Here is a 26,619-nt window from a genome sequence, read left to right as displayed (position 1 = left end):
CGTTTATATTTTAAAGACCATCTTTCGTTTATTTTGTTATATATCAGGTCGCTTTCTGTCATTCTTGAGCAAAACAGAAAGCAGGAGGGTCATAGTACACAATGTTCCATGGTAATACAATGCCTTATTTTGGAAAAGGATTTTTTTTCTTGCTAAGGTAGCTTTCAAATAATGTAAAGTGGTTTTCGTTTTCTCTTTGCTTTTTCAAATCTTTCTCTGTCACAGTTAGTTTCTCTTTTTTTTCCAGTTTGAGGTTATGTGGCTGTTTGGGGAGGAATAAAATCCCCTCTGAATTTCTAGAAGTACCCCATGTGTTTTGGTGCTTTATTCTGCTGCCACAGTAACATTCAAACGCTGGTCAGCTGAAGACTGTATAACATATACTTTTATTGTGGTTTCATAAAAAAAAAAAAAAAAAAACTGGAAGTAGCTATGGCATAAAACAATAGTTGACTTTTGTTTCAGATCATCTGTTTTGCTTTGCTGGGACTGGAGAACATCATATTTTTTTTTATCTAAAAAATAATAAAATAGGGAAACGAACATAAATGTGAATATTATGTCAGATGGTTTTTATAGAAAACACTTGCTATATTTAGTCCAGGTCAGTGAATTGGTATGCTATATGCCCCTTTTCCACTGGCTCATTTTAGCCGGTGCGGCTCCACTCCACTCGGTTTCGATCTACTCGGTACGGTAACTGTTGTGTTTCCACTGACCCGCCGATGGCTGAAGCTATGGTGGCTGAAGCCCCGCCCCCAGCCATGAGTGTAGAGCTGTGCTGCTATTAATGTTACTCTTACATTTTCACATTAAAGTAATCTGCGTGAAATGATAATAAATAAATAGAAAACAAAAACATAAATTAGCTAAATACTAATAATGTTTGTATTAATATATATGCAAGAATGTCTTATTTAAGTTTTTTATGTCTAAAATGATCCACTAGGATAATTATCTGGACCACAGCCCAGCCAGAACTTATTAAATAAGGCTCACGGGTTCTGATGAGAGGGAGGTGTGGCAGGAGAAGCGGAGAGGAGAGACGCTGCTGTCTGGATGGTGAAGCTCCAAAGTTTGCCTGAAGAAGTTACAATTTTGGGCTTTATGAGGAAGTTTTTGTCTTATCCATGGCAACAATGAGGACAAGGACTTAAAAGCGTAAAACCGTGGACTTATGACATTTGAAGTTAGTTTTAGGTTGGATATTGCATATTCGTGCTCTGCAGATTCAGTGGGTTCGTCCTCCCGTTTGGTCGGACGCAGGCAGTCTGATTACGGGCAGCGGCTCTCTGCCTGCTCCCTCCTCCTGCAGACGCTGGTTCCTTTCGCCTAAGGACCGTCAATAAATGTCCGAACCAAACACGTTGTTTCATGGTGTGTTTTGGGGCAAATGTTTGTGCCTCTGAACAGCTGATTTTATGTGTGAGCAGCTGGTTTAGGATGTTATTACATACAGCACTCTGCCTGCGTGTGATTCAGAAAGCTGATTTGTCCTTTTCCTTTACTGTCAGCCTTCAGGCATGGTTTATGATCTATAAATGGTAAAATTACATGTATGACCCACTCTGGCCACTATGGTCCTTAATATTATTGTAGTTGCTCTCAAGTATTATTAACTTTCCCTGCACTGTCTCAACGGAAACCTTCTCAGTTCTCCTCCTCCCATGGCCAATCAGTGAACAGCCGTCTGGTCACGTCCCATGTAGTCTCTACTCAGCCCTAGTCGGACCTGCTCAGGAGCAGGGACCAAAAAAGTAGGTACCGGTACGGGAAAAACTAATGGAATTGCTTGCAAACAAAGTGAGCCGAGTGGAGTCGAGTAGGGCCAAATTAAGCCAGTGGAATAGGAGCATAAGTCTGTTTTTGAGTAAAACATGTCGCTGTGTGTTTGTAGGCTAACTGTTTCCTCTGTCGTTATATTGGAGGGACGCCCTGCACCCTCAGACAGTCAAGTTGAGAGATATATATATAATGTAGTTTCTAAATAACATACATCACAACAGAAGTCATTTAAGGTTACCCTTCCTATATAAAACAGGTCTATACATTGTCCTTTTATGAAACAAACTAAATGATCTACTGATGTTGTTTTCACAACACTGTCATTTCTGCCTCTACAATGTTGCGCTCTCTGTATCATTCGCGGTGGAGTTCAACCCCGACCCTCAGACATATGCAACACAGATGAACACACACACTTTCCCTAGTAGACCTGGTAGACTCAGACCGCAGTGGAAACTATGCCACAACCATCTGCAAAATATCTGCGTTTTTATACCACCTCCAGAGCTGTGAGGCTAGCAGCACTCACTCTCCTGCAGGGAGCAGCCATAACTCTCCTAATCCATATCCAACAATAGAAAATAGCCTAAGTGCTTTAGGACCCGTTCCATACAAGCAGCAAAAATGAACGCATCACTGGGGGACAGGTTTTGACCCAGCTTGGCTGTCAGAGGAGTAATACTCCCCCTGTCTGTAAAAGACTGATCTTTGTACATATGTAAATACGTATATGTAACATGGATAGAGATGGCGAGAAAAATACACTATATTGCCAAACGTATTCTCTCACCCATCTAAATAATTTAAAATCAGGTCTTCCAATTACTTCCATGGCCACAGGTGTGTAAATCAAGCATCTAGGCATGCAGATTCTGTTTCTACAAACATTTGTGAAAGAAGGGTTCGCTCTCAGGAGCTCAGTGAATTTCAGTGGTGCTGTGAAAGGATGCCACCCGTGCCACAAGTCCAGTCATGAAATTACCTGGCTCAGAAATATCAGAGGTATTATAAAGAAGTGGAAGCTATTGGGAATGATGGCAACTCAGCCACCAAGTTGTAGGCAATGTAAACTGACATGCATAGTGCACTGAGGTCACCGAGCTTCAGGAGAGTCAATCGCTACAGACCTCCAAGCTTCGTGCAACCCCCCACCCCCCTATTTCAATTCAATTCAGTTTATTTATAAAGCGCCAATTCACAACACATGTCTCAAGGCACTTCACAGAGTCAGGTACATACTGAACACTGAGAAACACTGCTAATTATGTTAATGAAATTAAAGCAAAACCAGTCTAAAAAGAAAAGTAATAAAATACTTTGTGTTTTACTTAACAATTTCCATTAATAAATTGGTCACTAAAAATCTTGTCCTACAAAAATAATAAGTTTCCATCTGTTTCAGCTCTATTTGCTGGAGAGCCATATTTGTATTGCAGACTTTAACTGTGGTCAGGGGCCACGCAAGCGAATTGAAAGAGCCACAAATGCCCCCTGGGCCGCAGTGTTTGGTCCGCATAGTACTCTGTGTGGTGATATAGCACTGTGTACATGGCTGTTTCCTGACCGAAGTCCCCTCTCTCTGCTCTGTAGATAGTGATCTTAGTAGTGTAAATTGATCCAGAGGGGAGGAAGTCTCCCAGGCCCTCAGTCGCTCTGTGATTAAACATTAACCCGGAGGTCAGTCCCAGAGGATCCTGCTGCTACACAGACCTTCAGTATGGTATTTAACCCCTGAAACATGACTTGATAGTTATTTTTGCATTAATTTAATCAGGGCTAGGCTAAATCCCATTTTCTAGGGCTATCCCAACCTCTACCAGAGACAGAGGGGGAGAAGATGGCAGCAAACATTCTGAGGTCAAAGATTAATAGCCTCTGTATATGGGGCACCTGCTCTACTACTAAGCCACTTTAAAATGGCCCTATTCCATGCCGTTTTAAATCTGATTATTAGCTGTTGGTATGGCTAGCATTATAGCAGTCTCTATGTTTATTCTAGAGAATGTAGATCTTTACCAAATCCAGCTTCATAACAGATAGAAGTTGAAATCTTGAAAGGATAAAACGACAGACTTTTGCTGTAATAGCTTAAGCCATCCTGTTATCTGCTTCATGTTTTGCTTACTCAAATCAGAGTTTAGCTTTTAGTCCTCTTCACTTAGTAACACTATCCCCACTGAGGAGTGTTATTAACATGACCTGGTGATCCTCATGCTGTGTTCATGATCCAAAAAAGATTTTTGAATTTCCAGAAGACCGGCCTCTAACGTTGATTGTTCAGTGCATATCAAGCCCAAAGTAGTGTGACTCCAGTTAGCAGCCAGTTTTCTCCATGCTGCAACAAGCAGCTTCTGAAATGTATTATAAACTAAAATAAGTATCCAGATAAATAATCTAAACTTATCTAATGTTATATACCTAGCTCTATTTTTTTCCATAAAGCAAAAGGTGAGATTTATCTCAACAGCTCTGGTGGATTGGAGCCAGAATCCTGGTGGGAACGGTTCTGTATTGATCATTACTTACAAACTAGAACTATGGAGTTTGCAGGTTTTTATGGTTCATGGACAAAGGCACATGGGTGCAGATGTCTTCATGTCACCACAAAAGTAACTTTGTACATGTGTAATTATTTTATTGTGCAGCTTTTTTTATATACACATCATACGCGCATAGGCTTGTTTTTTCTCCACGGTTGACACCATGATGTATTGTACTGAACCAATTTTTTTTTTGCCATTTACCAGATATGCAGTAATAGCCTTCGGGTGTGCCAGCTGTCCAAAGATCACATGTGGCAGGGATGGCTGCGGCACCGAGTTCTGTTACCACTGCAAGCAGCTGTGGCATCCCAACCAGACCTGTGACGCAGCACGGCAGCAGAGAGCCCAGAGTCTCCGTCTGAGAACCGTGCGCTCGTCCTCCCTCAGTTACAGCCAGGAGAGCGGAGCTCCAGGTGGGCCGTTCAACGAATTAGAAAAATACAGTCATATTGAGTAAATTAGAATGTTTTCGAAAAGTTCATTGGTTTCAGTAACTCTATTTGCAAAGTGAAATACATATACATTTTATATATTGGGAGCTCAGAGGAGCATAGCAGATTACCAGTGTTGTGTTGGAATGTAATGGCAGCTGTCCAATGGTCCTAAAATGAAAGGCTTGTCAGTCATGTACTTATATTTGTTCAGTGCGCTATCTCTAATTTTCCCCTCTATATATCATGTTCTGTTTGTTGCAGCTGACGACATCAAACCATGTCCTCGCTGCGCTGCTTACATCATCAAAATGAATGATGGGAGCTGTAACCACATGACCTGTGCTGTCTGTGGCTGTGAGTTCTGCTGGCTCTGCATGAAGGAGATCTCAGACTTGCACTACTTGAGGTAAGAATTTCGGGCCAAGTCCAGTACAGTAAATACTTGCACAGCAACACATGATGGCCGTTTCTGCAGTAAGATGTGGGTATGTTTAATACACTTAAATTGTAGTGCTTTAAAATAGACAAGGGCTGGTATGAGATTATTAGTTAGGAGAACTTTGAATAAAAATACCATACAGTATTAACGAAAGCTGCATGATCTGTTTAATCAGAATCAGAAAAGCTTTATTGCCAAGTACGTTTTTGGACATACAAGGAATTTGTTTTGGCGTAGTCAGTGCAATACAGTACAAATTAAAAAGTATACTGAGAGTGTCAGTGTGGTTTCCGGGCTTTGTTAACCAGGCTGGTGGCAGATGGGAAAAAACTGTTCTTGTGGCGTGAGGTTTTGGTCCGGATGGACCGCAGCCTCCTGCCAGAGGGGAGAGTCTCAAAGAGTCTGTGACCGGGGTGGGAGGGATCAGCCAGAATCTTCCCTGCCCGCTTCAGGGTCCTGGAGGTGTACAGTTCCTGGAGCGACAGTAGACTGCAGCCAATCACCTTCTCAGCAGACCGAATGACACGCTGCAGCCTGCCCTTATCCTTGGCTGTAGCAGCGGCGTACCAGATGGTGATGGAGGAGGTGAGGATGGACTCAATGATGGCTGTGTAGAAGTGCACCATCATAGTCTTTGGCAGGTTGAATTTCTTCAGCTGCCGCAGGAAGAACATCCTCTGCTGGGCTTTCTTGATGAGGGAGCTGATGTTTGGCTCCCACTTGAGATCCTGGGAGATGATGGTTCCCAGGAAGCGGAAAGATTCCACAGTGTCAATTGTGGAGTCACAGAGGGTGATGGGGGCAGGTGGGGCTGGGTTCTGCCTGAAGTCCACAACCATCTCCACTGTCTTTAGAGGGAGTCAGAGATGTGCTTCCCCAGCCTCACGCGCTGCTTCCTGTCAGACAGGAAGTCAGTGATCCACCTGCAGGTGGAGTCGGGCACACTCAGCTGGGAGAGCTTCTCCTGTAGCAGAACCGGGACGATGGTGTTGAAGGCAGAGCTGAAATCCACAAACAGGATCCTGGCATAGGTTCCTGTGGAGTCCAGGTGCCGGAGGATGAAGTGAAGGGCTAGGTTGACTGCATCATCTACAGGCCTGTTGGCTCTGTAGGCAAACTGCAGGGGGTCCAGGAGGGGGTCGGTGATGTCTTTTAGGTGTGAGAGCACAAGGCGCTCAAAGGACTTCATCACCACAGAGGTCAGGGCGACAGGTCTGAAGTCATTAAGCCCTGTGGTCCTTGGCTTCTTGGGAACAGGGACGATGGTGGAGGACTTGAAGCAGGCTGGCACATGACATGTCTCCAGTGAGGTGTTAAAAATGTCTGTGAAGACTGGAGACAGCTGATCAGCGCAGTGCTTCAGGCTGGCTGGTGAGACAGAATCCGGACCAGCAGCTTTCCGGGGGTTCTGTCTCCTGAAGAGTTTGTTTACGTCCCTCTCCTGGATGGAAAGAGCCGTCCTCGGCGTGGGTAGGGGGCTGGTGGGGGGGAACTTCAGGGTGGGGGTTGGAGGTGCCAAGGCCCCTCTTGAGGTTGGAGAGGTGGGGGTGGTGGATTGTGGCTGCAGCTTTTGGGGGGCGTCGTGGGGGATGGTTACAGGACTGTCCCTTTGTCTTTCAAAGCGGCAGTAGAACTCGTTCAGGTTGTTGGCGAGGCGTCGGTCGTTGATGGAGTGGGGGGGCTTTCGGCTTGTAGTTGGTGATTTGCTTGAGCCCTTTCCAGACAAACGCAGAGTCGTTGGCTGAGAACTGGTTTTGGAGCTTCTCAGAGTACAGTCGTTTGGCCTCTTTCACTGCCTTGCCAAACTTGTACTTTGCCTCTCTGTACAGGTCCTTCTCAAAATATTAGCATATTGTGATAAAGTTAATTATTTTCCATAATGTCATGATGAAAATGTAACATTCATATATTTTAGATTCATTGCACACTAACTGAAATATTTCAGGTCTTTTATTGTCTTAATACGGATGATTTTGGCATACAGCTCATGAAAACTCAAAATTCCTATCTCACAAAATTAGCATATTTCATCCGACCAATAAAAGAAAAGTGTTTTTAATACAAAAAACGTCAACCTTCAAATAATCATGTACAGTTATGCACTCAATACTTGGTCGGGATTCCTTTTGCAGAAATGACTGCTTCAATGCGGCGTGGCATGGAGGCAATCAGCCTGTGGCACTGCTGAGGTCTTATGGAGGCCCAGGATGCTTCGATAGCGGCCTTTAGCTCATCCAGAGTGTTGGGTCTTGAGTCTCTCAACGTTCTCTTCACAATATCCCACAGATTCTCTATGGGGTTCAGGTCAGGAGAGTTGGCAGGCCAATTGAGCACAGTGATACCATGGTCAGTAAACCATTTACCAGTGGTTTTGGCACTGTGAGCAGGTGCCAGGTCGTGCTGAAAAATGAAATCTTCATCTCCATAAAGCTTTTCAGCAGATGGAAGCATGAAGTGCTCCAAAATCTCCTGATAGCTAGCTGCATTGACCCTGCCCTTGATAAAACACAGTGGACCAACACCAGCAGCTGACACGGCACCCCAGACCATCACTGACTGTGGGTACTTGACACTGGACTTCTGGCATTTTGGCATTTCCTTCTACCCAGTCTTCCTCCAGACTCTGGCACCTTGATTTCCGAATGACATGCAGAATTTGCTTTCATCTGAAAAAAGTACTTTGGACCACTGAGCAACAGTCCAGTGCTGCTTCTCTGTAGCCCAGGTCAGGCGCTTCTGCCGCTGTTTCTGGTTCAAAAGTGGCTTGACCTGGGGAATGCGGCACCTGTAGCCCATTTCCTGCACACGCCTGTGCACGGTGGCTCTGGGTGTTTCTACTCCAGACTCAGTCCACTACTTCCGCACGTCCCCCAAGGTCTGGAATCGGACCTTCTCAACAATCTTCCTCAGGGTCCGGTCACCTCTTCTCGTTGTGCAGAGTTTTCTGCCACACTTTTTCCTTCCCACAGACTTCCCACTGAGGTGCCTTGATACAGCACTCTGGGAACAGCCTATTCGTTCAGAAATTTCTTTCTGTGTCTTACCCTCTTGCTTGAGGGTGTCAATAGTGGCCTTCTGGACAGCAGTCAGGTCGGCAGTCTTACCCATGATTGGGGTTTTGAGTGATGAACCAGGCTGGGAGTTTTAAAGGCCTCAGGAATCTTTTGCAGGTGTTTAGAGTTAACTCGTTGATTCAGATGATTAGGTTCATAGCTCGTTTAGAGACCCTTTTAATGATATGCTAATTTTGTGAGATAGGAATTTTGGGTTTTCATGAGCTGTATGCCAAAATCATCCATATTAAGACAATAAAAGACCTGAAATATTTCAGTTAGTGTGCAATGAATCTAAAATATATGAATGTTAAATTTTCATCATGACATTATGGAAAATAATGAACTTTATCACAATATGCTAATTTTTTGAGAAGGACCAGTATATGTCTTTGTCCCCACTCCTGAAGGTCTCTTCCTTATCCAGTCTTAACCTTCTGAGTTTAGCTGTGAACCAGGGTTTGTCGTTGTTGTAACTCACCCTGGTGTATGATGGTACACAGCTGTCCTCACAGAAGCTGATGTAGGAAGTCACAGCCTCTGTGTACTCGTCCAGACTGTTGGTAGTAGTCCTGAACACATCCCAGTCTGTACAGCCTAAACACGCCTGGAGATTCTCCACAGCCTCACTGCTCCACTTCCTTGTCGTCCTCACCACAGGTTTGCAGAGCTTTAGTTTCTGCCTGTATGCAAGAATCAGGTGGACCATGATGTGGTCGGATTGGCCCAGTGCAGCACGTGGGACGGCGTGATAAGCGTCTCTGATGGTGGTGTAACAGTGATCCAGAATGTTGTCCTCTCTGGTCGGACATTTTATAAACTGTCTATATTTGGGGAGTTCTTGGGTCAGATTACCTTTGTTAAAGTCGCCAACGACGATAACTAAGGAGTCCGGGTTGGTCCGCTCCACACTCAGTATCTGGTCGGTGAGCATGCGCTGTGCGACCTGCACGTTAGCTTGCGGCGGGATGTAAACACCGACCAGGATGAACGAAGCGAACTCACGGGGGGAATAGAAAGACTTACCGGTCTTATGATGAAGGCTTCCAGGTCTGGAGAACAGTGCTGCTGAATCACTGTCACGTCGTTGCACCAACCACTGTTGAGGTAAAAACAGATTCCTCCACCTTTCGCTTTGCCGGAGAGTTCCGTGTCTCTGTCCGCTCTGTAGAGCTGGAATCCTGCCAGCTGCAGCGCAGAGTCCGGTATTAATCCACACAGCCACGTCTCCGTGAAGCACAAAACTGCCGATGAATAAAAGTCCCTGTTTTTCCCCAACAGCAGTTGTAGTTCCTCCATTTTGTTGGGAAGTGAGCGCACGTTAGAGAGAAATATTCCAGGTAACGGTGTTCGTAGTCCACGCTGGTGAAGTCGTACCAGCACCCCAGCCCGTTTCCCTCTCTTCCGGCGTTTCACCGCGTGAACAAAGGTGAGCGGAACCTTTAACCAGAATGTCCAAATATTCCAGAGCAGTAGGCAGAAATGTTGGAAATAACTCCTCTGGTGTAGTAGCCCTGATGTTCATGAGTTCTTCTCTGGTGAGAGAGCTCCGGGTACCATCACAGAAGACCGTTTTAAAGCAAAAAACAAAACAAAACAATGCGCACCAACACGCCGAGGCGACCATCTGCGGCGCCATCTTGGAATCGTAGTTGTCATGGCAGTTTCACAGTGTGCAAAATGGCAACTGCATAGCACTGCTTGGACACAATATCTGGTAAGCCATAATATTTAATTAACTTTAATTACCTAGTTATATATTTTATTATTTAGATGGAGTTTTGGTGCCCTTTAAGCCCACACTTTATTAGGGATGTCAAAATAATTGATATTTCGTTATAATCAATGCAAAAAAATTAATTATTCAAAGAATGTGATTTGCTTCAAAATCGATACAAACCGATCCATTCTCATTTGCCCAAACTGTCACGCTTCTTCCGGGAGCAGTGTCACAATAACAGAAACGCTTAGCACCTCCCCTCTCTGCAGCCTCACCTGACCGAAACAATGAGCTGCTGGAAGTTTAAACTCTGTTTAAATATTAGCTTATTAGTGATGATGATATGTCGGTCTGAGCTCCACCTTTGAGATGCCCCGGTGCAAAGTTCAGATCCACACTACTGTGGTACGGTTTAACGTAGGAGAAACTTTTAATCAGCTGACTGCTCAGTCAGCTATTCAAAACTGAAGCTGACAATTAGAGTAGAAAAACACAGGAACCTGTAGCCACCTACCCTGCTACTGTAGTTGATCACTAAAGAAAATATTCTGCAAAATGACCAGAAAGACTGTTGTACAGGGCTACTGCGGTTCTTGTTTACACGGCAAAAAATCTGTTCTGTATGCGCCAGATCCATGATTGTTTTAAAACATAGTTCAAAAACAAATTGGCAGCCAAATGAAAGAAAATTGGAATGCACAACTGAATCAGATGTACACATTTCCATACAGGATATTAACACTTTTCTTGTCTACTGTTTTGACTTTGGCTATTGTCTCTGTTATCTGGTTGGGATGTCTATGCTAAATAAGGACCGTTCTGTGTGAACTAATTTGCTCCTGGGCTCAATGCCTAACGCTAACTGAAAGGTTGCAGCAACAGAATGGGGAGGGGTCACTCTGTGTTGCTCTTTGTCTCAAGCAGCCCAAAAAAAATTCAGTCCATGTTGGCTTCTCATCAAAATCACTTGACACCATGTGGATGATATGAAAAGGATGGTTTTGAAAATAGTTGTGATTCAGGAACACGTTTTTAAGACCTTGGCACACCTTGATACTGGTAACCAGCACACATCTGCTTTTTACTGATCATTATTGAAATGAATATGCTGTTTGTGTTCGGTTTAGTTGTGGTGGTTCACATCTTCCATGTTTTTATTTTCTGTCTCCGTAGAGGAGGCTGCTATTATTATTCTTTCCACAGTTTAGTGAGCAGTTAGTGAACCATTGGTCTTATTTACTTGTTTCAGTCCGTCAGGCTGCACGTTCTGGGGGAAGAAGCCCTGGAGCAGGAAGAAGAAGATCCTTTGGCAACTGGGAACACTGGTGGGTGCCCCTGTTGGAATCGCACTAATTGCTGGGATAGCCATCCCCGCCATGATCATCGGCATACCTGTATACGTGGGAAGGAAGGTGAGGCAGAGCACTACTGAGGAGAAATTCTCTATTTTAAGCCTTTATTTCTGCTTTACTACATGGATAATTGTCAGAGCTGTAGATGAATCGGTGTACTTGGTTATACCCAGCATGACAGACATTTTCCACCTACATAGTCTGAACAGAGTGAACTGTCTTCTGTGGCAAACTACTGATTTGATTAAAGAACATTCTTCATGTGTAGTTGTGTGAAGGCTTCTTTCCAATAATGGGGAATTACTACTACTCAAAAATCCCACAGTCTTCCCTGCCAGAAAGAAGCCAGAGCCAAGAAACATTTCTCCAAAAGAAATAAAACAATGTCTAGATGTGATTAAACCTGGGTCATGGTTTGTCTAGAATTCTGTAAAACTGCCTATGAGAAAGTTGGTCGTTTATCGTGTGCTGTAGTGAAATTATCATCCGCTCAGATAAAAAAAAAAAAAAGGGATAGTTATAGTTATGAGGTGGACGGAAGCATTAAAAGCTACTCAACTCTCTTGTCTTTCCCTCATTTCTGTGACGAGTCGTGCCATGTTTGGGAAATGTTTCATCCTCTCTGCCAGGAGCTAGAAACTTTTTAAATCCCAAATGTAGAGTCACAAGATAAAAAGTAACTTCAACTCTCTAAAAACATCTATATTTGCAAGTAAACTATTTAATCACTACCCTGCTAATGTATATAACCACTAAACGGTGTCCTAAAGGCAGGGGCTAGCTTCCACTTCATCATCTGTAGAAACGGATGTTTCTTCATGTCTCGACTGTGACGCTCACAAGTGTTCTCTCTCCTGTCAGATCCATAACCGCTATGAAGGCAAAGATATTTCCAACCACGAGAGGAACCTGGTGATTGCTGGTGGAGTGACTCTCTCTGCCATCGTGTCCCCTGTGGTGGCTGCAGTCACTGTCGGTCAGTCTGTTCTCAACCTCTCCTTTTTGTCTGGCTTCCTTCCTCATCGATGTCGTTGCATGTTGAGAAATCTTTGACATCCTCGCTTCTTGTTTGACTTTGCAGTCTTAAGGCATTTCCTCATTTTGAGGCTCAGTATCATCCTCTGCTAAAGTTTGTTTGTTTTTAAATGTCTGAGCGAGGTTTAGTGTGTGTCTGGCAGCAGTGGTCTCTAATGGAGACTGGTCTAGTTTGTTTCTCACACAGCTGTCTCTTCCACCTATAAGGCATCGGGGTACCCATCATGCTGGCATATGTCTACGGCGTGGTGCCCATCTCCCTGTGCCGCAGTGGAGGCTGCGGAGTTTCTGCTGGAAATGGAAAAGGAGTGCGCATAGAGTTTGATGACGAGAACGGCATGAATGGTGGCAGTGGAACAGCCGCTACTGGTATGTTTTACTAATGTGCTGCAAAAGCAATAACATTTTGCCTTGTTTTTTGTTTGTTCTTCAAATTTCTGTGGCACTAGTGACCTTTATTTTGAAAATGGACTGACAGGAAATGGGGTAGAGGAGGACAAGCAGCTTGAAAGCTGCCTTGCTAGTACAGTGCCGGGGTTAGGATTTTTTTGCCTGCCGCAGAAAACGTTTTATTTCCCTTTTTTCCTGCTAATTTGTTTAGTTGGAAATATGCTGAAATGTTGTACTGCCGAGAATTTGGTGGAACATTAAAGAACCGATCCGTATTGGTCATATCTCCTGATGCCGACGCAGTACCCCTCCGCTTCCACAGTCAAGTCCAGTTTTAGCTCAGAGATGTCCCACAAATCCATGTTTAGCAGACAAACATGATAGAAATAAACTGAAATTTGCCTACAGTGACTTTATTTAGTCCTATTAGAAGAATCATTGGAGGACAATAATCATTCTCCACCCACCCCTGTTGGGACAGAGTTTAGGAGCATGGTCTATGTACGGCCCCTGCTCCTGGTGACTCTTAATCGTCGTCTAACTTTCCAACTCTGAAAAGTTATCCTGTGAATGCTGAAGAAAATTGGCCCCACAGCATGATGCTGCAACCACTGTGTTTCTCCATGGGGCCGTTATGTTCAAGGTGACAGAAAAAGTTCAGTTCTGTATGTTTACTGTGTCCTCTACATGGTTTGAAGCGAACTGCAAACAGGCAGTCTTCCAACAATGGCTTTCATATTGCCAGTCTTTCCTAAAGGCCAAATTATTCCTCCTGTCAACAGATTCTTCTACTTAACATGCAGATCTTTACAGCTCCTCCGGAGTTGGCTGCTTCTCTTGACTATCACTGTTCCTTACCCAGCCTGTTAGTTCAGATGGATGGATATGTCCTGCTAGATTTGCTTTGTGCCAAACCTTTCCCATTTTCAAATGATGGCTTGAGCAGTGTGAATACTTGTGCAAGGCACTGTACTAATCATTAATGCTTCTATGGATTCTAATGTTTTTGTGCTTCGTCCTCTTCATAGATACCACATCAGTAGCAGACACCAGGAACAATCCCAGTATAGGTGAAGGCAGTGTCGGGGGGATGACCGGTAGCTTGAGTGCCAGCGGCAGCCACATGGACCGCCTCGGAACCGCCAGAGACAACCTGAGTGAGACAGCCTCCACCATGGCTCTGGCTGGAGCCAGCATCAATGGCAGCCTGTCCGGCAGCGCTATGGTCAATTACCTACACAGGTGCTAACATCTAACCATTAAAGCCAGTTTTCATCTTGTGAGGTCCTCTGTTTGCTTCATCTAAATCTGTCCCTGCCTCACATGCTGTCAGGATGGAGGTTCAGGCTGATGTGCAGAAGGAACGCTGCAGTCTCAGTGGGGAGTCTGCTACTGTCAGCCTGGGCACAGTTAGTGATAACGCAAGCACCAAAGCAATGGCTGGATCCATTCTTAATGCCTACATGCCTCCGGACAGGTGAGCATAGTTTTTATCTGGCTAAAGTTAACAGAAGAGATCATGGAAAGTGTTTGTGTTGATTGTTGTAGCTGATCTCTCTCCGGAACCATCCTCTAAAGCAGACCCATTGTTGATGATATTGTCTGGGCTGCTAGCAACAACACATACGGTTTTACATATTACTAGTTCACTATTCAAAATACAATCATTTAATCAGTGATTGTGTTATCTGTAGGGATGAAAACTCCATAGTATGTTTTATGGGATTATCATTTAACACACACACACGTCATCCTCTTGATGTTTTTTTCCCCCCACTTTCCTTGTTCCAGAGAGGGAAGCAGTTTGGAGGTCCAGGTGGACATTGAATCTAAACCCGTTAAACGACGGCATCACAGTGGCAGTAGCAGTGTCGATGACGGCAGCAATGTTGGCCTCTGCGGCTGGACCAATCCCACCACGGGCTGCAGCTCCTCAGAAGGCAAAGGAAACGCTGCTAAGTGGGCCAAAGAGGCGTCATTCTCCTCCTCTTCCAGCTCTGGGGGCAAAAAGAGCAAAGGCAAGCTGCGCAAGAAAGGAGGCGGGGGAACAAAGATCAATGAAACACGGGAAGATATGGATGCTCAGCTCTTGGAGCAACGCAGCACTAACTCCTCAGAGTTTGACTCTCCATCACTGAGTGGCAGCCTGCCCTCTGTGGCCGACTCTCATTCCAGTCATTTTTCAGAGTTCAGCTGCTCTGACCTGGAAAGCATGAAGACGTCCTGTAGCCATGGCTCCGGCGGTGGGGACTACCACTTGCGCTTTGCCACCGTCAGCCCCTTGCCCGAGGTGGAGAATGACCGCCTGGAGACGTGCCCTGCTTCTTCGTCCTCCTCTCAAGGACACGGAGCTGGGATTCCTCTTCAGTCTCCAACCTCCACCACCTCCTCCCTGGGTAATGGTACAGAGCCATCTCCTGTCTCCTTCATTACAGACGAGAACATCAGCCTTGCGTGTCCCAGTGAGCTGGACTCTTACAGCAACACCGGGGAGCTTCTGAAGGAACACAACAACAATCACCAACAACAAGAGCCAGCCCCAACTGAGCAGCAGACCAAGAACTCCTGTATACAGACTGATATTTAATGAACTTAATACCTTAAGTGCTGCACACATACTTTATACATGACCTCCTTCCCTTCTTTAATCTAACAATTGCTGCTTATGGTTTAACCTGCAGTTTTGGTTATTCCCTCGCAACAGATGCATTTTACATTAGGATGCATGTTTTCCATAGAAGTAGCTTTTGAGTAAAACTGAACTGAAGTTACTATCAGAGGGCCTTTGGGTGTATAAAAGGTTTTGATAGAACAGTCATCTGAAAGTATTAAAGATGTTTCTGATTGTGTTCCTGTGTGCGCCTGACACTGTCAAGATGTTTTGGACCATTCCTTATTTGCTACTTTTTACAGGAAGCAGTGCACTTATTTGGCCGTGCATTGATCTGTGTAGGTTCAAATAGTTTTGCAAGTATTTCAGTCTTGCTCTAAAGCCTGGATGCAACATCACACCTAAATCATTCGTCCTTACTGAGACAAACTGAGCTAGGGACCAGGCAATATGTAATGTTAAAGTAAGTGTGTTGGGGGGAAAAAAAAATAAAGATAAAAAAAATATATATATGTATATATATATACATACAGTCAGTCAGTCTGACTGACTGTATGTATATATAAATATATATATATATATATTTATATATAAAATTCTCATTTTGTACAACCTGAGCACCAAATTCGGAATAATTTCAGCTCGAAAATCTACGTTTAATGAAGCTGAGATTTTCTTTAAACAGATCTGCTGTGGGAGATGGTGCTCCACTGCTTTTTCTTGTTTGTTGAGAAGATACCTGTAGCACAAACCTCTCAAGTGTTGTTTAGTGCCAAGAAAACCTTGAAAGCCAGAGCAGAAGCTCTGTGAAATACAGTGGCGGTGGTATTATTGTTTTGGGCGGGAGGGGGGGTCTCTGGAAGGACGCAGTTGTAGATTGTGCTGAAAGTTGAAATTGTAAAATGAACCAGCAGGTTGATCAGTCGACTGAAATTGTACAACGAAAATGTTTACGTACTGTTTAGAGCTGATTCTGCTGGATGATGGTTTCACCTCACTGAGAGCTTTGATATCTTAACTCATGGTGCCTTCAGGAAGCTGCTTTGGTTTCTCTTCATTGTGTTCTACGGAGGAGAACATATTACAGATAGCAGAATGTTAGCTTCTTCACACACTGAAACATACTGTGGTGGACATCGTAACTGAGGACTTTTCAGTAGCCTACCAAAGACAGCACTCAGGCTCTTGTTAATTCTTTGACGTTTCAGCTGCCGACAGTAAGGTGCGTCCTTTTTTTACATCGCGGGGATGAATGACGACCTGACCCAAGACCACACACACATCCAGACTGCTGTTTTTACATGTTCCACTAGAGCTACGCAAATAACTGAGGCTGCACCTCAGCTCCAGGCACCGCCACTATTACTTGTTTCAGATTGATTAATGTTCCACTAATGCACAAAGGTTCATGGGAAATGTGAGTTTGTTTGGGTTAATCCTCTTGTGATTCCAGTTAGTGTTGCCAAATGGTGCTGCTGAGCAGACTTGAAGTCAGTTTTGTGTGTTTTTTGCCCAGAGTCTTACCTCAGACTATTTACTGTTCTGTGGTCTGCTTTGAGGCCACTGAGCTGGTTCTGGTGAGCCTCTACTAGCTGTGGTTTTGGACCCAGGTCTGTTATTGAACAAACAATTGGTTCTGGCTTGGTTCTGTGAGTAAGGCTTCATAGATGCAGTAATTCCCTTCATCAAAGCTAGGATTTTTCTTGTCTTTCTTCCCCTTCTTGGTTTTAACCAAAACTCAAATGATTTGGTTGTAATTTGCACACCAGTGCCAGATTACAGTGGTCATTTGTGCAGAATGGGATAAGGTGTTTGTATATTTGTTTGGTAATTTGCTTTACTATATGCGTGTAAATGCATATTTACAAAAATAAAAAAAATTATACCAAATGTCTGCTTTTTTTTTAAGCTAATACAAGAATTTGTTACTTAAACTCATGCATGAAACTGATTTTCTTCGACTTTATTCAATAGGCCTCTGAATTCTGTACAGATGACAACTTTACATACAGTTAGAACTACGGTGTAGAGAACAAATGAAAAATGTGCATTTATTGCCTCTTGCCCCCGGTTTGGGTCTGAACCCAACCACATTCATGAAGAACAGAAAACAGCTCCCCGTTTAGCATCAGAAAGTTCAATGTAAAGATAACTAAATGAGGAAAAAAAATCCAAATGCATTTTAAAACTTTGACTCAAAACTAAAACAAACATTCTAGGACGATCAAAAAGGTCCTCCATCATCTCATGAAGATGGAGCTGCTGACGTTTGCAGGTATAAGGTTTACCTGGCAGACTGAATGTCTTCACCCCAGGTTATATTTTAAGGACAAACATCTCGTCAGAACAGGACTTTATGATTTAATACATCTTATTGCATAGTTGCTTAAACAAAATTAAACATGTAGGTGAATTTGTTGACGACATGCTGCAGGAACAGCAATGACGTCATGCAGGTCTGTTGCATACCTGACACCACAGATGGGAAATGTTATCTTTGTGGGTTTTTTTGGTCCTTTAGCAATAGATCTTCATTACCTTAATGGCAAATAGCCGTAGTTTCCTTAAGTACTATGAGAAATGAAAACCTCTTCTAAATGTGGATGATTAATAACAGCCACTTTTATCAAGTGACTAATTTCAACAGCTTCATGGACCAAATAAAGCTCAGTTCTGGGAACATGAGCTTTTATGTAATCCCATCTGACCACTGGGAGAAAACACTGGCCTGTTTCCTGACATTCAACTGGACCAATCCCACGTTGCGCTTTGGACCACATTTGTTAATTTGTTAAGTTAAATAATCCAGATGTACAATTAAAGTGGTTTGTGGTGGTACATAAAATCTGCATAGCTACCTGTTCTGAAGAAAAAAATAGATATCTTAAGTCTTTATACAAACATACGGGGTCATTCAAAACTCATCACAGCTCAAAGAGTTTAAATCAGTTCCTTGATATTTCTGTGGACCCATTCTGAGGTTTTATGGGCTCAGTTCTGGTGTAGTCTGTTGCATACAGCCCAGATTGGAGGTGCAGCAGCTCATGCAGCAGGAGGTGAGCGTGTGGGGTGGGGTTGGGGTCAGATGTATTTATTGGCCAGATTCTGAACATCACCCTTGGTGAACTCTGTGCTCTCCACGGCTGAGAGATGCTCAAATAGCTGAGTCATGTAACGACGTTCATCCTTCTCCAGCAGCATGAGTACAACCTGCAAACAGAATTTTGTTGTTTAGCACCAGAACCTCAGCTTTGTTTATTTGCATTTTATTTTTAAAAATGTATCATTGACTTCCATTCTAAAAGCATATTTAACTGTACATCCACTCTTACCGAGAACCTGTCAGCGGTGTGCAGGTGGTGGAGATGCCGGTAGACCAAGTTGGGGTTTTTTCCCAATAAATGTAAGTCGAGTGCCTTCATGATAAAGCTGATAGTGTGTCCATCCAGCTGGTTGCTAAGATACTGGGGAAGCAGTTGTGGCTCTGTGGATGCCAGCAGTTCAGCACCTGCTGCTGTATCTCCACAGCAGCAGGCAGCTTTCAAAGACTGACCAAATTCATAGGCGCTGCTGGGTTTCAGGTTGATGTTATCTCTTGTGCAGCTGCTCTCTGAGGCTGGAACATCAGTCATGTCCTCGTCACCGTCAACCTGTGGTACGAGACGGATACGCTGTACTTGCTACTTTAGGACAATGCATTGGCCTTTAAGGGGCACTTTGGATCCATGTGAATTCAAACCAAAACCACCTTTGTTGTCTTTCACTATTGAAATCTACAGGTGCATTCCAATAAATTAGAAAAAAAAGATTTTATTTATCTGTCATGTCATTTATTTGATTTATTTAAATGAAAACATAACATTTAAGATTAGAATATCACATCAGACCAGTAATAAAACTATTTAATAAAGAAATGTGGGCTTTAAGAAAAGCTAGTTTAATACCTGCTTAAAGGTTATTTTCAAAAGGTATTATTAATCTGAAAAATGAGCCTCATTGGAACACGTATTCTAATTTATTGAGATGTACCATGAGGTCCTAGAGTTTATATTGTGGAAGCCTACAATCACATCATATCCTAAAAGACTGGGACTTCAAATGGTTTTTCACCTCATGAACAGTAAAACACAACCCAGAGTTCTCCCAGTGTGAGACTGCACAGCTGCCCCGCCTCCATTATTCATGAAACGGTAAAGAAATGTGGATCTACCTCTTTGATGGGGACAGTCTTCCTGGGTTTGTCCTGTGAGGTGTTGGCCAGACTCTGTCTGAGCAGCACTGTGACCTCCTCCAGCTCCTTCTCAGCCTCCTGCACGTTGGGATCCTGCTGCAGCACCTCCTGCAGATCAGAGCTGCATGCCAGGTAGTCCTGATGGAGCACAGACAAACTACGTGTGAACTTTTTGAGAAGCTTTCAAATGTTACACTCCGTACACTTTTTGTGTAAATTCCAGTTCTTTGAACCTTGAGGCCTTTATTGGCCAGGGCTCGTCTGTAGAAGGCCTTCTTGTTGCCAGGTTCCAGTTCCAGCGCCGTGTCACAGTCCTTCTTGGCCTCCATGAACCTCTCCAGCTTTAAGTAGCACAGAGCTCTGGAATCAAACCCATTTCTTGTCACCAGCAGCTAAATGTAATACATGCTGTGAATTGTGTTCGATCCTTGCAAAACTCTTCATAACCCTTCAACTGGTTTCACGTTGCAACCACAAACATAAATGTGTTTTACTGGGATTTCGTGTCTTTTTAACAGAATTTCCCCCAGAATTGTCCTGTATTTTGCTCCATTCATCTTCCCATCAACTCTGACCAGCTTCCTTGTCCCTGATGAAGAAAAGCATCCCACAGGATGATGCTGACAGAACCATGTTTTAATGTGGGGTTGGTGTGTTCAGGGTGATGTGCAATGTTAGTTTTCTACCACATATAGCATTTTCAATGTAGGCCAAAAAGTTCTACTTCAGTCTCATCTGAGCAGAGCACCTTCTTCCACATGTCCCACATCCACAGAGTTTCCCACCAGAGCTGTGGATCTGTGCAGATCCTTGAACTTTACCATGGACCTCTTTCAGCTGCATCATGGATTAATGCTCTTGCTAGGGTTGCAGTTAATCCTTACCATTTTCAGATGACTGATTAAACAGAGCTCTGTGAGACATTCAAAGCATGGAATATTGTTTTATAATATAACCCTGCAATAAACCTCTCCACATCTTATTCCCTCACCCGTCTGCTGCGTTTCTTCATCTCCACTAATTAGATATCTTGTGAAGGCAGTTGGTTGCATTGGATTTTATTCAGAGTAAAAAGGGCTGGACACAAATGCACACATTTCACAGATTTTCACCATGTATCCTTTTTATCCACTCCCCAGTCATGGACTGCTCCGTTTCTATCACATGAAATCCTGATAACATACATTAAAGTTTGTGGTTGTTGACAAAATGTGGAAAATTAACACATTTCAAGTCACTGTAGGAACTCAAAGGAATCAATTTCATATATAGGGCTTTCTACAAGTTTCAATAAGCTAAATTTAAGACATTTTTTAAGACCAGTATGAGTGAAACTTTAGACCTATGTAAATTACAAAAAATAACACAAGTTAACTCAAACACCTACTTAGCTAATACCTTATAACTTATATACTAACTTAAGCAACCTTTATCCACTTAAATTGGTGTTTTTCAGCCCTGGCACGTGCTTCCACATCTATAAATCTGTAATGCGTTCAAAAACAGTATACTGTGAGCTTCACAACAGTTATGGTCTATAGGTTACTAGTGAGGCTGAGGCTTTTTACTCTCTGGATAATGGACTTTAATAATGCCCAGATTCTTCAGGCAGAACTACAGCACACAGAATGAATGACTGCTGCCTCAGAATCTGTCAGAAGTTAATAAAAAGAACTAGTATAGAAAATCAAGGCATATATAAGAATTTTTAGGGCCTGAACTTGAGATTAAATAAAGATTGTTTTAAGACCCTGTAACAATATTGAAACAATGGACAAGGATTAGATTAAATAGCCTCTAACAGCCTAATTTCCCAGTTACTGCTTCTCAGCAGCTGCCTACAGGTAAACCTGGGGATTTGCTCTAGTCTGACTGTATATAAAAGCTATTTTTATTGTACAGCTCGTGACACTCGTGCAAATAGAATCACACAGCGAGATTTTTCATCTCAGCAGCAGTTTCCTTTACTTATTAGCAGTCTGCTAACAATGGAAAGAACAAAGCAGCAGGGTGGAGGGAAGTGAGACTGAGCCCTCTAACCTGTTTGTGTAGATAGCACACTCCTTTGGCTTTAGTTTAAGGCATTCTGTGTACTTCCCCAGAGCCTCCTGGTACTGGCCCTTCTTCACGAAATCGTTCCCTTCTTGCTTGAAGGCTGAAAAATGGATTTCTGCTCTCCTTTCTACAAACATAAAATAAAGAGGCGATTACGTAATATTGATTATTCATGTGCAGACCACTTACATTTGCGCCTCTTTCAACAACATAAATCCAACTGACGGGACATTTTAACTGGCCCCTTTCTCACAAGCCAGTGTTATGCAGCTTGTGGGTTTAACTTTGTACGAAGAATGCTGTGCTGGCTGGACACGGGGCCTGAGAGTTGAGTCAGCAGTCAGTCACAGTATGAACTACAGGCTAATCAATATGCTGCAGAGCATCTTCAGGGCGGCAAAGTGTGTCAGCAGCTCTATTCTTTATTAAAGTTTATTATTAACAGCTGTAGCAAAGACTGGGGAATGAAGAAAACGCATAGTCAGTGCACAGTAGGGACAAATTTGTAGTGGCTCACAAAAGTATAAATACCTCTTGAACTTTTTCACATTTTGTCACGTTGCAACCACAACCTCAATGTATTTTATTGGAATCAAAGTTGTGTATAATTGTGAAGTGGAAGGAAGATGTTACATGGTCTCTACATGTTTTTACCTCAGCATAAATCCAGCTGCTCTGTAAAGGCCTCAGAAAGTGAAAAGAGTACGGTACGACTGCGAACCCACACGTCTGTCTGCCTACTGTGACAGGCCGAGCCAGGAGGAAATTAATCAGAGAAGCAGCCAAGAGGTCCAGGGCAACTCTGGAGGAGCTCCAGAGATCCAAAACTCAGGTGGTAAAATTTGTTGACAGGACATTAATTGGTCGTGCAGTCAACAAGTCTGGTCTTTGTGGAAGAGTGGCAGGAAGGAGGCCATTGGAAGTCCTGTTTAAGGTCTGCCACTAGCCATTGAAAGGACACAAACACAGTTCAACTGTTTTGGCCTCAAAGTGTGTGGCGGAACGCTAACACTCTGAGCACGTAACCAGTTTAAATAATGGTGGTGGAAGCACCATGGTGTGGGAACTGTCCACAGGGAAGAGGACAGGGGACTGGGTCAGAGCTCAACCTTCCAACTGGATAAGGACCCTAAACATAAAACCATACAAGCTGACTGAGTTTGACATATTTTGGGAAAAAAAAAAAAAAAAATGTCTCTTGATGTGCTTAGCTGGAGGAGACATACGCCAAAACAAATACAACTATATTACATTGCCTTAGGGGGACTGGATACAAATGCACATCACACTTATTAGATTTTGTTTTAATTTAAAAACCCTCCATTTCACAACTATGTGCCACTTTGTATTTCATGCAAGATCCCAGTAAAATACACCAAACCTGTAATGTGACAATATGTGAACAGTTTCAGGGGGTATGAATACTTTTACTGTATAAAGTACATTGACCTGTCATGGAGTGAAACACAACAGGAAATATCTTCCACAGTGACAGTGTCCAGCATATCATCTGAACAACAAAAACATTAAGAACCTGAGTGAAAAGTTCAATAATCTACAAAAAATGTTCCCTAAAGTCAGGATTTCTAGGGAAGAACACAAACAGTTTATTTGTAAAACTACATTGTTGTATCTGATTATCTTCCAGCATGATTAATGTAAAGCATGATACAAATAAAGGCACATTCTTAAACTAGAAAGGGCTGCACGGTGGTGCAGTTGGTAGCACTGGTGCCTTGCAGCAGGAAGGTCCTGGGTTCGATTCCCAGCCGGGGGTCTTTCTGCATGGAGTTTGCATGTTCTCCCCATGCATGTGTGGGTTCTCACCGGGTACTCCAGCTTCCCCCCACAGTCCAAAGACATGCCTGTTAGGTTAATTGGTCACTCTAAATTGGTGTATGAATGAGTGTGTTTGGTTGTTTGTGTTGCCCTGTGATGGACTGGCGACCTGTCCAGGGTGTACCCCGCCTCTCGCCCATAGACTGCTGGAGATAGGCACCAGCTCCCCCCGTGACCCACTATGGAATAAGCAGTAGAAAATGACTGACTGACCCTTAAACTAGACACTGACCCTTGTAAAATAATCCAGAACATAAAATGAACCAATTTACATGGTATTTAAAAAACATGGCCCAGGTACATTTACAGCAGTTGAGCTCAGTGAATCTTTTTAACAGACCTGCATCCCTGATGGCTTTTTCTGCTCGAGCCCGCAGGACCTCCTCGCTGGGGGGCTCTTCTCTTCGATGTTGCTGAGCTGACAGAGGGACCATCGGAATGTCTGGAAGTTTCTCTCTCCACTCTGGACCATCTTGCTCGATCAGCAACCGGGTAATTCTGAAGGAATCAGACCATGTTTGAATAGCGCTAAAGAAACTTATTATACAGTGACCTATTTTCACCCCCCTTCGCAATCCAGAATTAAAATGGATTGAGAGTTGGAACCGTTTCATTTACAGAACATGCCTACAACTTTAGATGTATTATTTTTTTTATTGTGAAGCGTATGTTTCAGGTCATTGTCCTGCTGGAAGGTGAATCTACTTCCTAGTCTCAAATCACAAGCTGACTGACAGGTTTTGCTCAAGAATATCCCTTATTTAGCATTATCCATCTTTCAGTTGACTTGGACCAGTTTTCCAGTCCTGCTGCTGAAAAACATCCCCCCAGCATGATGCTGCCACCACCATGTTTCACTGTGGGGTTGGTGATCTTGGGTTTGCGCCAGACAATGTGTTTTCCTTGGTGGCTGAAAAGTTCAATTTTAGTCTCATCTGACCAGAGCACCTTCCTCCATACATTTGGGGAGTTGTGCCCGCATGACATTAGGCAAACTCAAAACATGCCTTCTTATTTTAAACTCCAAGTAAAGGCTTTTTCTGGACACATTTCCATAAAGCTCAGCTCAATGGAGTGTCCGGCTTATTGTGGTCCTATGGAGAGCTAGTCCAGTCTCTGTTCTCAAACTCTGGAACTCCTTCAGGGTTACCTTCGGTCTCTGTCCTGCCTCTCTGATTAATGCTCTTTGCCTGGTCTGTGAGTTTTGGTGGGAGGTGCTTTCTTGGCAGGCTTGTTGTGGTACCATGTTCATTTGAAGATGATGGATCTGATGGAGCTCCAAGGGAACATCAACGATTTGGATATTTATATAACCCCACCCTGACTTGTACTTCTACGCAAGTTTGTCCCTGACTTGTTTGGAGAGCTTTTTGGCCTTCATGGTGTGATACCGCCGCTTGCTTAATGGTATTGCAGCCTCTGGGGCCATTCAGTAAAGGTGTGTTCATACTGAAAGATCATGTGACACTTAGACTGCACACAGGTGGACTTCATTTCACTAATCATGTAACTTTTGAAGTGAATTGTTTGCACCAGATGTTTTAGGGGGTGGATACATATGTATCTTTTTATACATATTTTTCTCATTTCACTTCACCAACTTAAGACTATTTTGTGCAGATCCATCACAGACTTGTATGTTTCGCTTTCTAAATCCAAAATTACTACTTCCAAAGGAAATAATGCTTCTCCTCCTTGACTTTTTAATAAAGCCATGTTTAACTTTAAGCAAAGCTCTGCGAACTTTGACCCTACAGGCATTATTAAGACAGCTTGTTCAATCTCTACCCTTTCAGTCTGAATACATTTAAGTTGTTATGATTTGGGGGTTTTTGGTTTCTGTTTTTTTCTTATGTTTTTCACAGTTAAGGTTTTGACTCGTTCTTTTGTTTATTATTATTCTTGTTCTTAGATTTTGAATCATGCTTCTGTTATTTTCCTGGTCATGTTTTAGTCTTGTTCATGTTTTGTTCAAGTTTGGTTTTGTTTGTATATTAGAATCTCTGTTTTTGCCGCAGCCACGTTTTGTTCTGTCTGTCAATTAAGTTTATTCTGTTCACCTGCTTCAAGTTAATCTGTCTCTTTGCTCCACCTGGTTTTCCCTCCATATATACAGGTCCTTCTCAAAATATTAGCATATTGTGATAAAGTTCATTATTTTCCATAATGTCATGATGAAAATTTAACATTCATATATTTTAGATTCATTGCACACTAACTGAAATATTTCAGGTCTTTTATTGTCTTAATACGGATGATTTTGGCATACAGCTCATGAAAACCCAAAATTCCTATCTCACAAAATTAGCATATTTCATCCGACCAATAAAAGAAAAGTGTTTTTAATACAAAAAACGTCAACCTTCAAATAATCATGTACAGTTATGCACTCAATACTTGGTCGGGAATCCTTTGGCAGAAATGACTGCTTCAATGCGGCGTGGCATGGAGGCAATCAGCCTGTGGCACTGCTGAGGTCTTATGGAGGCCCAGGATGCTTCGATAGCGGCCTTTAGCTCATCCAGAGTGTTTGGTCTTGAGTCTCTCAACGTTCTCTTCACAATATCCCACAGATTCTCTATGGGGTTCAGGTCAGGAGAGTTGGCAGGCCAATTGAGCACAGTGATACCATGGTCAGTAAACCATTTACCAGTGGTTTTGGCACTGTGAGCAGGTACCAGGTCGTGCTGAAAAATAAAATCTTCATCTCCATAAAGCTTTTCAGCAGATGGAAGCATGAAGTGCTCCAAAATCTCCTGATAGCTAGCTGCATTGACCCTGCCCTTGATAAAACACAGTGGACCAACACCAGCAGCTGACACGGCACCCCAGACCATCACCGACTGTGGGTACTTGACACTGGACTTCTGGCATTTCCTTCTCCCCAGTCTTCCTCCAGACTCTGGCACCTTGATTTCCGAATGACATGCAGAATTTGCTTTCATTCGAAAAAAGTACTTTGGACCACTGAGCAACAGTCCAGTGCTGCTTCTCTGTAGCCCAGGTCAGGCGCTTCTGCCGCTGTTTCTGGTTCAAAAGTGGCTTGACCTGGGGAATGCGGCACCTGTAGCTCATTTCCTGCACACACCTGTGCACGGTGGCTCTGGATGTTTCTACTCCAGACTCAGTCCA

The 26,619-nt window shown here is 43.3% G+C and overlaps 2 protein-coding genes across 2 annotated transcripts in view; one reads left to right on the top strand and one right to left on the bottom strand.

Annotated features, from left to right (window-relative positions):
* Positions 1-17,252, top strand: part of LOC124866387 (E3 ubiquitin-protein ligase RNF19A-like) — a 29,004-nt gene extending 11,752 nt beyond the window's left edge. Inside the window, exons 4-11 of the mRNA XM_047362142.1 lie at positions 4,533-4,741; positions 5,024-5,168; positions 11,224-11,386; positions 12,188-12,302; positions 12,569-12,730; positions 13,780-13,993; positions 14,085-14,228; positions 14,543-17,252. Of these exons, the coding sequence (XP_047218098.1) occupies positions 4,533-4,741; positions 5,024-5,168; positions 11,224-11,386; positions 12,188-12,302; positions 12,569-12,730; positions 13,780-13,993; positions 14,085-14,228; positions 14,543-15,338 (1,948 nt within the window). The 3' untranslated portion in view covers positions 15,339-17,252. The remainder of the gene's footprint in view (positions 1-4,532; positions 4,742-5,023; positions 5,169-11,223; positions 11,387-12,187; positions 12,303-12,568; positions 12,731-13,779; positions 13,994-14,084; positions 14,229-14,542) is intronic.
* A 58-nt stretch (positions 17,253-17,310) lies between these two features.
* spag1b (sperm associated antigen 1b) overlaps positions 17,311-26,619 on the bottom strand; it is a 22,262-nt gene continuing 12,953 nt past the window's right edge. Inside the window, exons 14-19 of the mRNA XM_047362141.1 lie at positions 23,828-23,985; positions 21,634-21,775; positions 19,827-19,953; positions 19,573-19,731; positions 18,695-19,012; positions 17,311-18,572 (exon numbers count right to left, since the gene is read on the bottom strand). Of these exons, the coding sequence (XP_047218097.1) occupies positions 18,444-18,572; positions 18,695-19,012; positions 19,573-19,731; positions 19,827-19,953; positions 21,634-21,775; positions 23,828-23,985 (1,033 nt within the window). The 3' untranslated portion in view covers positions 17,311-18,443. The remainder of the gene's footprint in view (positions 18,573-18,694; positions 19,013-19,572; positions 19,732-19,826; positions 19,954-21,633; positions 21,776-23,827; positions 23,986-26,619) is intronic.

This window comes from Girardinichthys multiradiatus, chromosome 3 (genome assembly GCF_021462225.1).
Source record: "Girardinichthys multiradiatus isolate DD_20200921_A chromosome 3, DD_fGirMul_XY1, whole genome shotgun sequence".
Lineage (NCBI taxonomy): Eukaryota > Metazoa > Chordata > Actinopteri > Cyprinodontiformes > Goodeidae > Girardinichthys > Girardinichthys multiradiatus.
The sequence above is the reverse complement of the archived record's forward strand: the minus strand, read 5'-3'. Positions and strand labels throughout refer to the sequence as shown.